Genomic DNA, 15,122 nt, shown 5'->3' with positions numbered 1-15,122 from the left:
CTCTGCAACTGAGTGGATGATAACCTTCTGTTATCTCAACAACAATATCGTTCAGGTTTAGTCAAACCCTTTGCAGCCTCGTGCTAGGTTCTCTGCTCAGCTGGCAGCAAACAAATGAGAAATTGAACAAGATGAAATATCCTAATGACACAGAATAAAACTAATTATGCTGTATAGAATGTCCAAGATCCCAACAAGCTGTTCACTGGATTAGCAAAACAATTATGGGTCATTTCCATTGTTAACTATACCTTGTAGAATAATCCCTTATAACTGTAGCACATTCCTCCTTGGAATTATAGAATTGTTTATGTCACCAAAGAAGGTCATTCAGCCCATTTGAATCCCGGCCGTTCCTTGTAGATCAATCTCACCTGTCCCATCCCCCTCCTGTTTCCCCAAAAAACCTACAAATATTTTCACTCAATTCCCTATCCAATTCCCATTTTGAAAGGTTAGGGTTAGAGTTGCAAGGCTATAGGGAGAGAGCATGGGAGTGGGGCAAGTTAGACTGCTCTTGCATAGAGCTGGTATAGCTGTAGGCATTCTCTGATTATGCCTTTTTAAGCTGGTTTCCTATCCACATCAACTTTTTTAATTCCAAGGGCCTTGATTACTAATCAGCCTCTCACGTGAGACTTTTTCTGAAAATCATAGTGGACGACATCCCTTCAACCTGTAGTTATCTCATCAAAAACTTCAGTCAGGCCATTTGAACTCTGTTTGCCTTTGGCAAATCTCTACCGGCTCGCCTTCATCAGCTCAAGTTCTCCAGACCCTTTTTCATGTTTTCCCTTATTTGCTGCTTGAAGCTTCACCCCAGGGTTAAACCTACTGGTGTCGGGTCGCCTGGCCTGGCCTGTCATGGGGACACCATCACCTGCAGGTTCCCCTTCATGTCCCACACCATCCTTATTTGGAGAAAATATCCCTGGTTCTTCATTATCACCGGGTCTAAATCCAGGAACCCCTTACCCAACAGTACTGATGGATTATAATTATTTATAGCCGGCCTTTCAAGTTCTCTCCTTATCAAGTTTCAATTGGTCATTAATTCCTCTACCTCCCCTGATTGTGATGTTTTGCTGCCATCCTCATCCTCGGTAAGGACAAAGTACTCGTTTAGTATTCCAGCTATGCAACCATTACGTATGTTTGCATCACCTTCTTTACACCCAGTCAGCCCCACTCCTCTTACTATATATTTACTACTTGCCTGACAACAGAAGACATAGTCATACAGCACAGAAACAGGCCATTCAGTCCACCTCCATTGCGTGCCAACCATCAAGTACTCATCTGCATTAATCCCATTTACCTGCATTTAGTCCGTAACCTTCTATCCCTTGGCGATTAAAGTCCTTGTCAGAATTCCTTTTTATGCTAACTGCTGTTCACTACTTTCCCTTTCCTCGTTATTTTCCCTTCTAGTTCCCCTCTCAGTTCACTATATTTAGCATGGCTCTCGTTTTTTCTTCACTGTAAGAAGCTGTAAAGGTCCCCTGCAACAGAGCTTGAACCCAGGCCCAAGAGGAGAATGAGGATACTAAATCCAATTATGAATCCTATTTCCCTAAAGTCTTTCACAACATTTATTTAAATAATGTATATAATTGTGACTGTTGAAATCCTTTTCCTTTGGTAGATATGGTGGAACCTTGCAAAACATCACCCTAAAACTACCCATAACTGTCAACAAGTTCTTCCAGCCAACAGAGATGGCATCTGAAGATTTCTTCCAGCGCTGGAGACAGCTCAGCAGGTACTGAAAGAACAATGTGGATTCAGATTAGTTTATTGTCACATACACCAGGATGCAATGAAATTCCTTGCTTGCGTGAAGCTCACAGGTGAAGGAAGTATGTGAGGTCGTAATGTGGGATCAGAATAACATGCAGTTGAGAAGTGTAGTGGACAGTGGAGAGTTTGCGCATTGGGGAAGGTTTTTAGATGGCACAGCTGCCTTGCATTGTAATTCCATTGTAACTGCCCTGACCTGAATAAACCTTTCAGTATTGACAGGGACTGCCTGTGTTATTTACAGAACGTTCTTTCTCTTGCTGTCTCAATAGTCCCCAGCAAGAAGCACAGAAGATCTTTAAAGCTAATCACCCCATGGATACAGAGGTCACCAAGGCTAAGGTAAGCTTTCCTCTCCCCATCCATGAATTCAAGAAAAAAATTCCTCATCTTAACAGGCAGGCACACCAAGGAGCAAACTGCCAACCAGTAAGGGCACAGAAGATAACAGACCAAGTGCTGGTAAATGGGATTAGTACCGATGTGCACTTGATGGTTGGCATGGACAGGGTGGGTGAGGGCCCTGTTTCTGTGCTCTGACTCAAAGTATTCTATACTTGTAAGTGGTAAGTGTGTAGTGAAAGGAGTGGGGTTGACTGGGTATAAAGAACATAGCATACTCAAAGGTGGAGCAGCTGTAATACTAAAGGTATTGGTTTATTATTGTCACTTGTACCGAGGTACAGTGAAAAACTTGGCTCGCATACCGATTGTACAGGTCAATTCATTACACAGTGCAGTTACATTGAGTTAGTACAGAGTGCATTGATGTAGTACAGGTAAAAACAATAACAGTACAGAGTAAAGTGTCACAGTAACAGAGAGTGCAGTGCAATAAGGTGCAAGGTCACAACAAGATAGATCATTAAGTCATAGTCCATTTCATTGTATAAGGGAACCGTTCAATAGTCTTATCACAGTGGGGTAGAAGCTGTCCTTAAGTCTGGTGGTACGTGCCCTAAGGCTCCTGTATCTTCTACCCGATGAAAGAGGAGAGAAGAGAGATTGACCCGTGTGGGTGGGTCTTTGATTATGCTGGGTGCTTCACCAAGGCAGCGAGAGGTAAAGACAAGAGTCCATGGAGGGGAGGATGGTGTCTGTGGGCTATGGGCTGGTGCGCTGGGCTGTGTCAACAACTCTCTGCCGTTTCTTGCAGTCCTGGGCAGAGCAGTTGCCGTACCAAGCTGTGATACATCCAGATAGGATGCTTTCTATGGTGCATCAGTAAAAGTTGGTGAGTGCCAAAGAGGACAAACCAAATTTCTTTAGCCTCCTGAGGAAGTAGAGGCGCTGGTGAGCCTCCTTGGCCGTGGTATCCACGTGATTTGACCAGATGGAGCAATTGTAAATTGCTCTAAATGAATCAATGCAAGGCAATGACATAAAAATTGCTATACGTTACAAAAATAAATAAATACTGCAAAAGAGAAATAACGAGGTAGTGCTCCTGGACCGTTCAGAAATCTGATGGTGGAAGAATGAGTGCTTTGCATTGGTCGATACCAAGGAGGAGGATACTGGCAAAATGTCACTGGGGTGATGTAGCAGAGTTAATGGACAGTAGAGTTGATGGTGCTCTGGTTAATTAGCTTTGGCTGACATAATAATTGCCTATGTTATTGGTTGCTCAGTTCAAAATCATGCATTGATTACAAAGGATTACAGTGCAGAGCAGACCGCTCAGCCCAACCAAGCCCTGTTGATGGTTGTGATCCACCTAAACTTTTCTCCCATCTTTCCTTCTATTCTTCACCCCCCTCCCCTTTCTTTAAATATGCTGCACACCTCAACTTTTTTCTGGGCAAGAGTTCCCCTGGAAGCATGACTAGATTAACACCTCTATTTTCTTTCTCTCCACATCACAGATGGAATCTGTGTTTTGCTGTCTACCAAAATCTTGTTGGCTCAAGCTTCAGCCTTCTCCTCCAAGAGGAAGGTGTCTCAGCCTTTTCATCCTTCTCTGCATCTCCCAATCTCTCAATGACTTCCAGATCCCAAGATCAGTTTATCCCAACAAAAAAAGGTTGCAGCTCCCCTTGAATTTACTGGTGATGGCTCCTCATTCATTAGTGGTATTCTGAATCTAAAGCAGCAAATGACCCTGGTGTACTGTAATCCCAAGGCTGTGCCCACTCCATGGCTTATGGCTTTATCTAGTCATTTCCTGGTGTTCTACTGCCCCTTAAGATCTGGAGAATCCCAATGCCACCTCCCCGAGCCACCGTATAAAATGTTCCAACCTTTTCTGTTGTCTGTTTTTGTAGATTTTTGCTTAATTCTCTTTTAAGAGATGCAAAGGTGTTAACGTGATTTGTTTGATAAAGCCACAAGGTGCAGAATAAAGACCTACGTTAATTGTGCTCTCAAATGTTCCTAGAACACTCACACCTTCCAGTAGAATGACCTGGCGAGATCTGTTTTTGTATCATAACGTTGGTGGTTTGGTCACCAGACAGCAGCTCATAGCCTGAACCCACCTCAAACACAACGTAAATGGGAGCCTGGTACCCACCATGTGGGGGAAGCTTGGCGAGAGAACGTGGAATAAATTACTGTGGTCCTGCTAGTGCAGTAGGCTATCACTCCGTACACTGAGATCCTGCAGGGACAGTCCTCTCAGTTTGTTTGTTTCTTCATTCTTCCCGCAGTTGATAGGATTCGGCACCGCACTGCTGCAGGATGTCGACCCCAATCAGGACAACTTTGTCGGTGCGGGAATCATTCACACAAAATCCATCCAGGTTGGGTGTTTGTTGCGGCTGGAACCCAACAGTCAGGCTCAGGTTTGTGATGTTTAACCTCGTGATACGTTGAGCTATGTAGTGGCATGGCTACGTCAGATCTGCTTACCGTCTGTGCGTCATTTGAGAGTGCATGCTCACTAGGTGACTACTACTGCCTGAGCTTGCACAGGCACTTGGGCTTGATCGGCAAACAGCCTGTTGGTCTCCAGAATACTGGAGATCTTTGCTATATCTTCAGCATCACCCCAGTATGCATTGGAGGTCGGGCAAATGGAACTAGTAATTGGTTTTATTACTGTCACGTGTGCCGATATATAGTGAAAAGCTTTTGTTCGCTTGCCATCCAGACAGAACATTCCATTCACATACATCGAGGTAGTACCAAAGGAGGAAAAAAAATGAGCAGAATATAGTGTTGCAGTTACAGAGAGAGTGCAGTGCAGGTAGACAAAGTACAACGGCCACGACGAGGTAGATTGAGAGATCAAGAGTTCACCTTTATGTTGGAATGACCGTTGGGTAAAAATGAGGGAACTCGGAAGATGGGTTTCAGTGGGTGAAGGATGTTCATTGTCCAGGCATATTTTTATCAGGTTCAGTCTGCCTGGCCACCTTTGTCCTGTACCCATGTGGTCAGGAGTTGCTGGTTGGGAATGATTTGTTCTGTCATCTTGCATTTCTCTCTCTGTCTCTCTTCATCCACAGATGTATCGCCTCACACTACGCACAAGCAAGGAGACTGTGTCGAAGCGACTATGTGGATTACTGTCTCAACAGTTCTAAAGTCTCCTACATGTAATCGATCTCTTACACTATACTGCGTGTTTGTGTGAGTCTGAGCGTGAGTGTGCGTATGTGTGTGCACGAGTGCATGAAGGTCGTATATCCATGCCACGTCCAGTGAAATCTTCAAGTATCATGTGACGTCCTTTTAACTACAGTATATGTTTACGTGATTGTTCTGTGGAGGTTTTCCTTCTGTTGCTATTGTGGAGGGATTTGGAAAGTTCTTTGGTACACGAGGCATCAGACATGGCAATAGGTGAGCAGAGTTGGCATCGGGTTACAGTGAAGTCGACACTACCCTCTGGCATAACTGCTTCCTGTGGTAGATCTCAGCCATATTGATAAGGAGCATTTAGTGATTATAATTCTCCCCTGGCAACAAGGAATGTTAGACTTGACTGCTAATCTCTTTTTTATTTGGGATATCAGTGAGAAGGATGGCTCCTCCCTACCCCCAGTACACACACCGCACTGGTGACCCGTGTACAAATCAGGAAGGGTCCAGGGTGTGACAAGTTGGTTACTCCCTTCAAAACCAGGAAAGGGGACAACCATATGCCTCTCTTGAAGTGCTTTGCAGATGTCTTGTGAAGGCGGGATCCGACTGCCCCACAGCTGAATAACCTAACAAGGCTGACAACTGAGATTTAGGCAGAATGTTGGAGAATGTCTACTGTGTGATGACCTGTTCTCCAGTGAAAGTGACTGCCATCAGAGATGGTGAGTGGGAGAGGGGAGGGCACTGAGCAGACCTTGTCCAGTAGGTGCAGGGTGTCTCACCCTTTCACTTCTCACTATCTTTACAGACCTCAAAAGGGGGGGGGTGTGATGCCCGAATACCAAACGACTTGATGTCCCATCTCGCTGTTAATCGATATAGTCATTTCTTATATTAAAAAATGTATGAAGTAATTGTAAAATGTATCTGTATATAACTCTTTCTTAGAGCTGGATAGAAATACCTGTATGACCAAGTTACTCTACGGTCTCTGATGTTAAATTAGCTGTTTAAATGTCACCATTGAAAGTCAAAGGGTGGGCAATTTTTTTTATTTAACCTTTTGCTTAAGGTTTTGTTGTACATGCAAAAAGACTGGAACTCCCTGAAACTGTTCCCTTCCAATCTTTCCTTTAAAACCACGCATCCTCCATTAGTAGTTTTTGAAAACTCTGCTCTATGCAACTATCGCCCATTCTACAGACTCTTGAACCTTTTTTTGCCTCCCTCTCTCCCGATCTCTCGCTCTCTCAATTGGCAGCCAGCATGTGTATCATGGTGCTTGCTGTTGTGCATGAATACTTAACGTTATGGGAACGAAATGTGGCAATGGACTACATTGTTCTTTTTCTTCTGAGCCTGCTTTCATTACCAGCGATGGTTTTATTTTAAAGAGTTCGGAGTCTGGAAGATCAGTGTCCATGAGCTGACTCTTAGGCACAGCCTCTGCCTTGTGCGTTTGGATTCGCACTTCTGCTGCGGAGGATAAAAGGAATCCAATTTAGTGTCATTGACAGGGAGGTGGAGCAGGAAGGCAAAAATGCAATTTGAGCAGTCTCCCATTCAAAAGGCTGTTTCTAACTTTTCTTCCCCTTCTGCTCCTGGCTTTACTTGACGTTCCCTCCATTTTTTTATGGGACATCTTGTATCTTTCAGGATTGGCTTGCTTGTTAATCCCTGCCTCCACTTCTTCCAACCTGCTACGTCAGTGGCGCTGTCTTGTAAATGGTGGGCAAACTTGTGCTGTACGTACCCTAGATTAGCTGTAACTTCTCTGCTAATAAAGAGGATCCCATCTGCCTAATGCCTGTACATAAAACTAACTCAAGCAACTGGATAACCTGGCAATGGGGCTTCTTTGTGGTGCTTTGTGAAATGGAGAAAGCTTATTGCTTTAAAAAGACTGATTTCTAATGATAGCACCAGTACGCTCATGGGGGTTAGGGAAACCATGTTGAATTTTCACTGTCAAGTGCTTTGGACCAATAACTAATGAAGTTGCTGTGACCTCGGAAATAAATGCTTGTCAAAATGTAACCTGCAAGGAAAATACAAGAGAACAAAGGATGTGAATAAAATTCCAGCCTTGTCATTACTGTAAAACACACACTACACCACTTCAGGCAGAGTCCTCAATGTGCTCTGTAGGTTGCTTGGTTTGCAGAGTTGAAAACTTGTCAAAGGATCATGAATTTAAGGCTCTCGCCTCTGTAGCAGAAACCTTACTTCAGCATGTTTAACGTTGAAGATGTGTTGGATGGTGGAAGGACATCTGAAAAAACTTAAATTCCCCTGTTGTTTGCAGTCTGCCTGCCTTCCCGCCAACCTCCTGAAACATGAACCCAGTTGACTAATATTGTTCTTTGCTGGGCTCGTATCTCATCATGCAAACAAAATTGAAGTTAACTATTCCAGTTTTACACTTTCTAGAAGTAGAAGTTACAAGGTAGCGCTGGGCGAGCTGTAATGGTAGCATTTATAGTAGTGTGCCCGCACTAGGTAACTTTTAAATTACTTTTAAATAATCTTTTGGTTTTATTTAAGTCTCGGAGTCATCTAATTGATGAGTTCCTAACACTTTGTGTAGAATGTCAGGTAGTGCTGCTGCTGCCTCTCAGCTCCAGTGATCCGGTTTGATCCTGACCTCTGGTGGCTGTGTACATGGAGTTTGTACATTCTCCCTGTGACAGCATGGGGATTTCTCCTCCCCCACCGCCCCCCCCCCCCCCCCCCCCCCAGTGATCCATTTCCTCCCAAAGAGGTGCTGATAGATTAATTGGTGACTGTAAATTAGCCTCAGTATTGATGGGTGGGGAGTTGATCAGCATGTGAGAGGAAAGGTTACAGGGAAACAAGTAGAGGAATGGGATTGATGGATTGCTCTGAGAGCCTGCTTAAACTTGATGGGCCAAATGGCCTCCTCTGTCATAAGAGAACAAGCCTCCACCCCGGAGGATGTGACTGCTCAATTGCTGAGTACCAGTCATGACAGATTGAGAGATTTGTAGACACTCAGTGAATTAAAGGTCAGGATGGGAGGGCAGAGTTGATCCTTCAGCCATGATCTTATTGACCGGTGAAGCAGGATTGATGGGACCCATCAGTTTCTTGTGTTCTCAGTGTAAGAGCCATACAGTCAGGCAATCAAGCCATTTAAAATGGCTGTTTGAGCATTGGGGCAGACTTTCAGTGCTGGAGGAGTGCTTTCCTCCTCAATAACTGTTGTGGACTAGGCTGTCAAAAAAACAAGAACAGCAACAAACAGGGTGCAATCACCATGGAAGCAGTTGGCCACTAGTGCCCACTGCCTGTTGAGCCTGTTCCACTATAACTGGATTCTGACTAATGCTGCCTCGTCTTCATTTGCCTGCTTGCCTTGTCCCTTGAAACAATTTGTAAGGAATTTCCCTCTTTTGACAATTAGTCAAAGTTAAACAATCTGCCCTCCCTGGAAAGACCATTGGCATCAAATTAGATAGGAAGACAAAGGACCTGGAAATCTTTTGCTCAGCTTCTTTTAGACCAACATCTAAGCTTCGGGTCAGGAGTTGGCCTTTCAGCTCGTCACCTTTGAGAGATTTAATGAGATCACGGCAGATGTGTAATTCAACTCCACTTACCTATCCCTTAATTCCCATGGCTAACAAAAACCTGTCATTTTTGAACTTCCCATTTTATTCTGCAGTATCCACAGCAATTTGGAGAGAAGACATTTTCTGCCTCCCACAGCACTACTCAAGAGTTCCCTTAAACCTGAGGAAATCCAAGTCTAATGGCTCGGTAGTGCCACCACTGGTAGAAAGGTACAATTACACTGACAAGTTTACACAGGCAATTTCTCCTCTAAATGTGGACATGCAGATTTGTTGCAAGTTTTTATAGTTTCTTTCTCTCTCGCTACTTTTATCACTTCATCAACTTTAGATCATGGTCTAATAAACCAAAAAAAAGTGTTTATTTAACCCTTCCTCATTAGCTGTGATCAGTATGCTTGCTACCTGGAGGAGGCACAACCTCCTGTTGCCAAAAACTACTCCAAAACCACAACCTCATCCTGTTCTCAGTTGTTTATTCAATACATCCTTAATAGCAGCATTCTCAATACATAACACCTGTCAGAGAGATGTTGTATAGACAACATTAAACTAGTTTCAATATGTCAAAAATTTTCTGTAAATGTATCAGTGTAAAGTTTCCTGTAAATGTGTAACGGGGAATTGGGATCTAGCATAATCGCTGTGAAATGGGGTTAAAGGAAGGGAATAAGGTAAGGATGTAATTTGATGCCTATTTCAATATTGTACATTTGTCCTTTATTTAGTATTTCTGTTATAAATTCTCACATTTGTGTAAATATATTACTGAGAACAACTAATAGTAAGCAGGTGTGGTGACACTGACATAGGCAGTTTCCATTCTAGATGTGAACATAGGGTGCAATTCAGTGCTCACTTCAAGAGGTGCATGCAGCTGTAAGGTATGTATATATTTTTAGTCCTCAACTTTTTCACACTCTTTGGGAATCTTTACCCTTGAAAATAAATGTAGTGATCCACCTTTATATAGGAATATCATGTGGGATTGGTTGAAGTGTAAGGAGTTTGGCAAATTGCAGTCATCAGTGGGTGAACTTCCAGTCAGTTGAGCTTTGCTATCACAGCTCATGATTTTTCAATGTCTGCTCTTATTCTTAATTGTATTCTTCCCAGAAATGCACAGCAGTTATTCCAACCAAGTTATTTTGATGGTAACCTAGCCCTCTTGAGTCTTTGCAGGCAGTGTATCAATTGGTTAAAGGCATTTTTCAAGATACAGATGTACAGGTAAGAAACTGCCCCAGGTCCAATCATTTTGTAGAAAGTAGGACTGATTGGCAGGTAGGACCTTGCCCATGGTCTGGGAAGGGGACAAAGCAGCTAGATCCCTTCTGATTATTGTGCAGCAGTTTCTGCAGGTGATTACAAACATTGAGAAGTTTGACAGTGAAGTCCTTGTGTGGGGGGAAAAAGCCCAATGGCATTCCTAGGAAGACAGAGCAACTGACACCTGTGGAAACAGTCCAGGAACAGTCAGCACCTTCAGGAACATTTTACAGAAGGAAATGTTTCTGTTAATCTTTTGTGTGTTTTCAACATCTGTTTTGAAACGGAAAACTGGGTCTCAACGAGATAGTCCAGGTGTTCTACTTGCCAGTGAAGATCCCTGTGAGTCATGGGACCTGTCGGTCTTCCCATGTAGTTTGAGCCTTTTACCATTTTGTAAATGAACATTTTGCATTACTGTTGACATGGGAGGTCTTGATCCTTTGCATGTTTTGGTTACCTGTATGAGAGAGAGGCTGCAATCTCCTCTGGGAGCAGAAAGTCACTTAATTGGGTGCGTGTAGCAGGGGAGCTATTTAGCAACAATAAAGTCTCATCTGCCTTGTTTAAAAGCAGCATATTTACAGGTAAAGAATGGGGCTTATTCTGTATTAAAGCAATTAACAGTGATGTGAAGCACTTTAATCATAGCTTGATCGAGGGATAAGTGATATTATGTGACCATTAATATAGTATTTCATCTGTGTGCCTCTGGCCTTTGTTCTGCGTAGACAACCGTGCTGGTAATTTTGCAATTAACGTGGCAGGAGATTGAACACATGCATATTTGCATTTTGTTCAGAAGCTGAGGTACTTATTAGGACAACTAAGTGTAGTTTAAAAAGAACGTTAGAAGAGTGTTGTGTGTGACATCCAGTTCTTGCTGTTTGTAAACTTAACGCAAACCCTGATCTTCCTTGATATTGAAATGGGGATTTACATTTGTGCCCTGCAGTGAGAATATTAACTATTGGTCCTTGGGTGAAATATTCCGTGGACAAGGTTTACATTCTCCTCTCAGATGCCCATCTCTTGCGGATCTAAATGATGAAGGCATCTTTTGGAGATTGAAAGCGAAATGCTGGAAGTATTCAGAGAGCAACAAAGATTCAGGTCAAAGGAGCTTTTATCAGTCACTGAGTGATCCTGATGGTAACCACGTTGCAACAACACTCAAAGCTTGACACCATCCAGACCAAGCAGCTCACTAGCTTGGCATCCCATTCACCACTGAGTATTCCTCTCCACCATGGTGCCCTGTGGCTGCATTATGCACTGCTGTTCCTCAACTGGACTGGACTGTTCTGACAGTATCTTCCAATTATGTGACCTCTATCACACGAAGGGCCAGAACAGCATGAGTATGGGAACACCACTACCTGCAAGTTCTCTGCCAAGTGGATTATTGTGAGCTTGTACCTGGAACTCCCCAACAATCTTCACCATCCAGCCTCAGTGGCTCAAGGCAGTGGCTTGCCACCGTTTTCTTTTTTAAAAAAAATTTGAGGTGAACAGCAATGCTGCCTTTTCTGTAATGTCCACATCCCATAAATCAATACAAACTCTGTCAAACTGTTGACCCTGCAGCTCCACCAAGCATCACCTCAGAGCAAGGAGTTGTGGAGATAGGGAGGGTCTTGCACTCCCACCTCACACATCCTGATCTGAGCTACACTTGCTTCAGTGCCTTTACCAGGGAAACCCAGCTGATAGCCCTGCTTCCAATCAATACTGAATGTGCTTCTGTCTGGACCATCTCAGCCAGCTTTGCCCTCCAGCTTGAGACCAACACCATCCCAGTGAGTATGTGCCAAAGTTATGAAACATTCAGTCAATCTGTACCCTCAGCTCTTTGGCAGAACTTTCTTGGGATGCTAAGTCCATTTTTTGTTGTTGTTGTACTATCCTGCCTTGTTCTACTTTCTTGGTTGTGGATGCATGTAATCCAGGCTCTTGCACCTGGTGCAGTGTGGAAGGAATACAACCTGCCTTTCTTCTATGTTGCATTAATGGTCCATCTACACACATGGGCAATATAAAAGATCCCTTTGCATTGCCCTGAAGAAAATCAGAGAGGTTCTCCCTATTGTTGTGAAGATCTTGATAAATGAGCTAACATCACTTTCACAACACTGAGGTATTTTGCTGTGTCCAAATTGGCTGCTGTGGTTACTATGCCAAAAGCAACATCTCCCCTTAAGATGTTTAGAGATGTCAGTAAACATGAAGGAAGTGAAGGTGTTCTCCCATTTTTCAGATTACTTCCCTTGTCCCTCTTCCAGGAATGGGAAGGGTGTAATGAACCAACTCCAAAGCTTTCCCTGGACAGGCTTAGTTAAGTGTAGTTGCTTGGCACACAGGAGAGGCATGAAGAATCTCATATTCTGCCCCAAGCTCCTTTGCAATTGGTGTCTCTGGTTGTCTGGTGATCAGGATCCTGCCCTTGGAATTTTTTTCCCTGGATGGGAGTGAGTGAAACTTTGGATTGTGAGAGTTTTGATAAGTTTTCTCCAGCCTTTTCCAGATCATCAGTTGTTATAAACATTGTCATCTGACCCAAGCACCAGCAGGGGTGGGCGTAAGGAAATGGCTTCAACCCACCAACCTTCGAACTACCCCATCAAAAATTACTCCTGTGATAGATGGAATAAGCCCCCAGGCCCTATCCAACAGGTAGGTGGGTTTAAAATGATTTCAACCATGAGCAATTAATTTTGGATCCACCAATTCTACCAATCCTGAAGTTCTGGCAGATGTGTACAGCTCTCACTTGAGGTTTCCCAGTGTCCACCCTTGATCTGAGCATCACCAAAAAGACAGTTTCTGATGATTAACCTTGTTGCTGTAGGGTGGTATTTTGCTGTGTGTAAATGGCACTTGCCAGGAACCACAGTAACTGCCCAATGGTGATCAACTAGCTTCATGCAAAATGGTTTGGAAGATTTCTGCATGAATGGCTAATTTTAAATAAGTGAATAGTGTTTGGAAATTAGCAAGCAATTCTGTTTTAATTTCAGAAAAACAACGAATACAGTACTAGCTTGGACAAATGTAAAACATACACAGCATAGGAGACCACTCGGTCTATAATACCTGTTACATCAGACCCATGCTTGTATACTGCCCACATTTGATTTCTCATCTATTCAACTCTTCTGTACATCCTCCACCCCATCAGGCAATGCATTCCAGATCCTCAGCATTTATAAACATTCTCCTCTCTGGTTTGTTGGCCTTGTGCTGTCAGGCTTTGGCTCTCCCACCAGTGGAACTGATTTCTCATTAATAGTACATCTCAATTCTTTAATAGTACATCTCAATTCTTTAATGTTGGTTAATTGTTTCACCCTCATGTTAGGAAAGCCAGTAGGTTGATGGGGAGAATGGTCAGGCTCCTTGTCATAGTTCTGTGCACATTATATTCCCAGAATCTACCACCTGGGAGATTTTTAATTTCCCTTTATGCATTCTCCATCTGTTTTTGGCAATCAACGTGCAGAAGTTTCATTTGTGTTATAAATAGCCAGGTAGTTATTGGCTGCTGTTAACCTTGCCTGCTGTTCAATCATGTTGTGATGCAGAATTCTGTCCTTCCACAGTCCCTAAGGAATGTGTCCCTCCTCGGAGAGAACGTGGATGTGCAGACAATTCTCCAACCAACAGCCACCCCAGGTTTGATGTTGGGACAGCTGTTGGTTAGAGAACAGTTTGCACTGTGCTTCAGTGAGGCACCAACAGGCCTATATTTCACCTTTTTAATCCTCACCATCACCTCATGCTGATCTTTATCATGTTTGCCACAGTGCTGCAAGAGATGTGGAGGGGTACTGATTCGCAGACTGTGACAGGAATAAATGGATGGGAAGGAGGGTTCCTGAGTAGCAGTGGAAGGATTGTGCACTTGGTGGAGAAGCTGTGAAAATCACAAGGGTTTGGGATGGGGCAGGGACAAGGGATAATAGTGGGGGGGGGGGGGGGTGGAGTGTGGGCAAGGTTCTGCAACAGACCAAGACAAGATCCTCCAACTGGCCAGCTAGAAAATGGGGAGCCAACCAGCACCTTCTGTTTCTGCTGACCACCTACCAGCTGGAAGGCACATATGGTGCAGGCAGGAGCGAGTGGGTACTTTCCCTCATGCCTTTGCATCATTGATTTTGACCACAGGTAATTAATTTCAGACTGTAACTGTGGTCATATGCATGCACATAAAGAGTGCCCTTTAGAGGGGAAACGTTGGTGGTTAAGTGGTGCCTGTACCTCAGGAGTCATGTATTTTGGAAGAGAAGGCTGGATAAAATTGAGGGAGGAGATAAGTTGAACAAATCTTCATCTGATCCAGAGACCACCCAAGTACCAGTACGGCTGAATCCATATAGAAATATTATGTTACTATGCAATCACTTTCATTTAGAGGAGTGGCTTCTAACATTGCATATGGGTGTTGTGTGCAGCCATGTACACCTGAGATGTGATCCTCATCAGTGTTAAATGACAAACGTTTAATTGAAGAAATGTACAATGAAGAACAGTATTTAGATAAACTTTGACCATTATGATCGATTCCTGTCTCTGTGCCTGTTTATTTTGTGGCAGTTGGATGGTTTATACACGGGGAATGGATGAAGGCCCATCCAGAACAAAGGGGGGCAGAGGAATCGGTGGACTAGAACTGGCCTTGCTTGTAGCATTCTCCACCACCCCCAGGTACCCTAATAGCTAACCAATACTTGGTCTCACCTCACCCAAATGGCCACCCTTCACAGTGTGAGATGCTTGTCCAGGCTACAGGCAACAGAAGAAGGGAAGGTGTCCAAGTAAGTAATCCAAGTAAAAAAAACAAATCAAAACAAGGGAATAATTCTTTGTTTGTCCTTGTTTTCATTGATTGTGGATGCAGCATGGAAGAATAAGATATTTCATCTGTTGTTCTGG

At 43.6% G+C, this 15,122-nt stretch overlaps 1 protein-coding gene across 1 annotated transcript in view; it reads left to right on the top strand.

Moving 5' to 3' along the window:
• The window catches only part of ap2a1 (adaptor related protein complex 2 subunit alpha 1), a 58,336-nt gene extending 51,209 nt beyond the window's left edge, over positions 1–7,127 (top strand). Inside the window, 4 exon segments of the mRNA XM_052042933.1 lie at positions 1,646–1,762; positions 2,073–2,142; positions 4,449–4,583; positions 5,250–7,127. Of these exon segments, the coding sequence (XP_051898893.1) occupies positions 1,646–1,762; positions 2,073–2,142; positions 4,449–4,583; positions 5,250–5,327 (400 nt within the window). The 3' untranslated portion in view covers positions 5,328–7,127.
• The last annotated feature ends 7,995 nt before the right edge of the window (positions 7,128–15,122 follow it).

Source organism: Pristis pectinata, chromosome 33, assembly GCF_009764475.1.
Source record: "Pristis pectinata isolate sPriPec2 chromosome 33, sPriPec2.1.pri, whole genome shotgun sequence".
Lineage (NCBI taxonomy): Eukaryota > Metazoa > Chordata > Chondrichthyes > Rhinopristiformes > Pristidae > Pristis > Pristis pectinata.
Note: the sequence above shows the minus strand (reverse complement) of the source record. Positions and strands in the feature narration are given on the sequence as shown.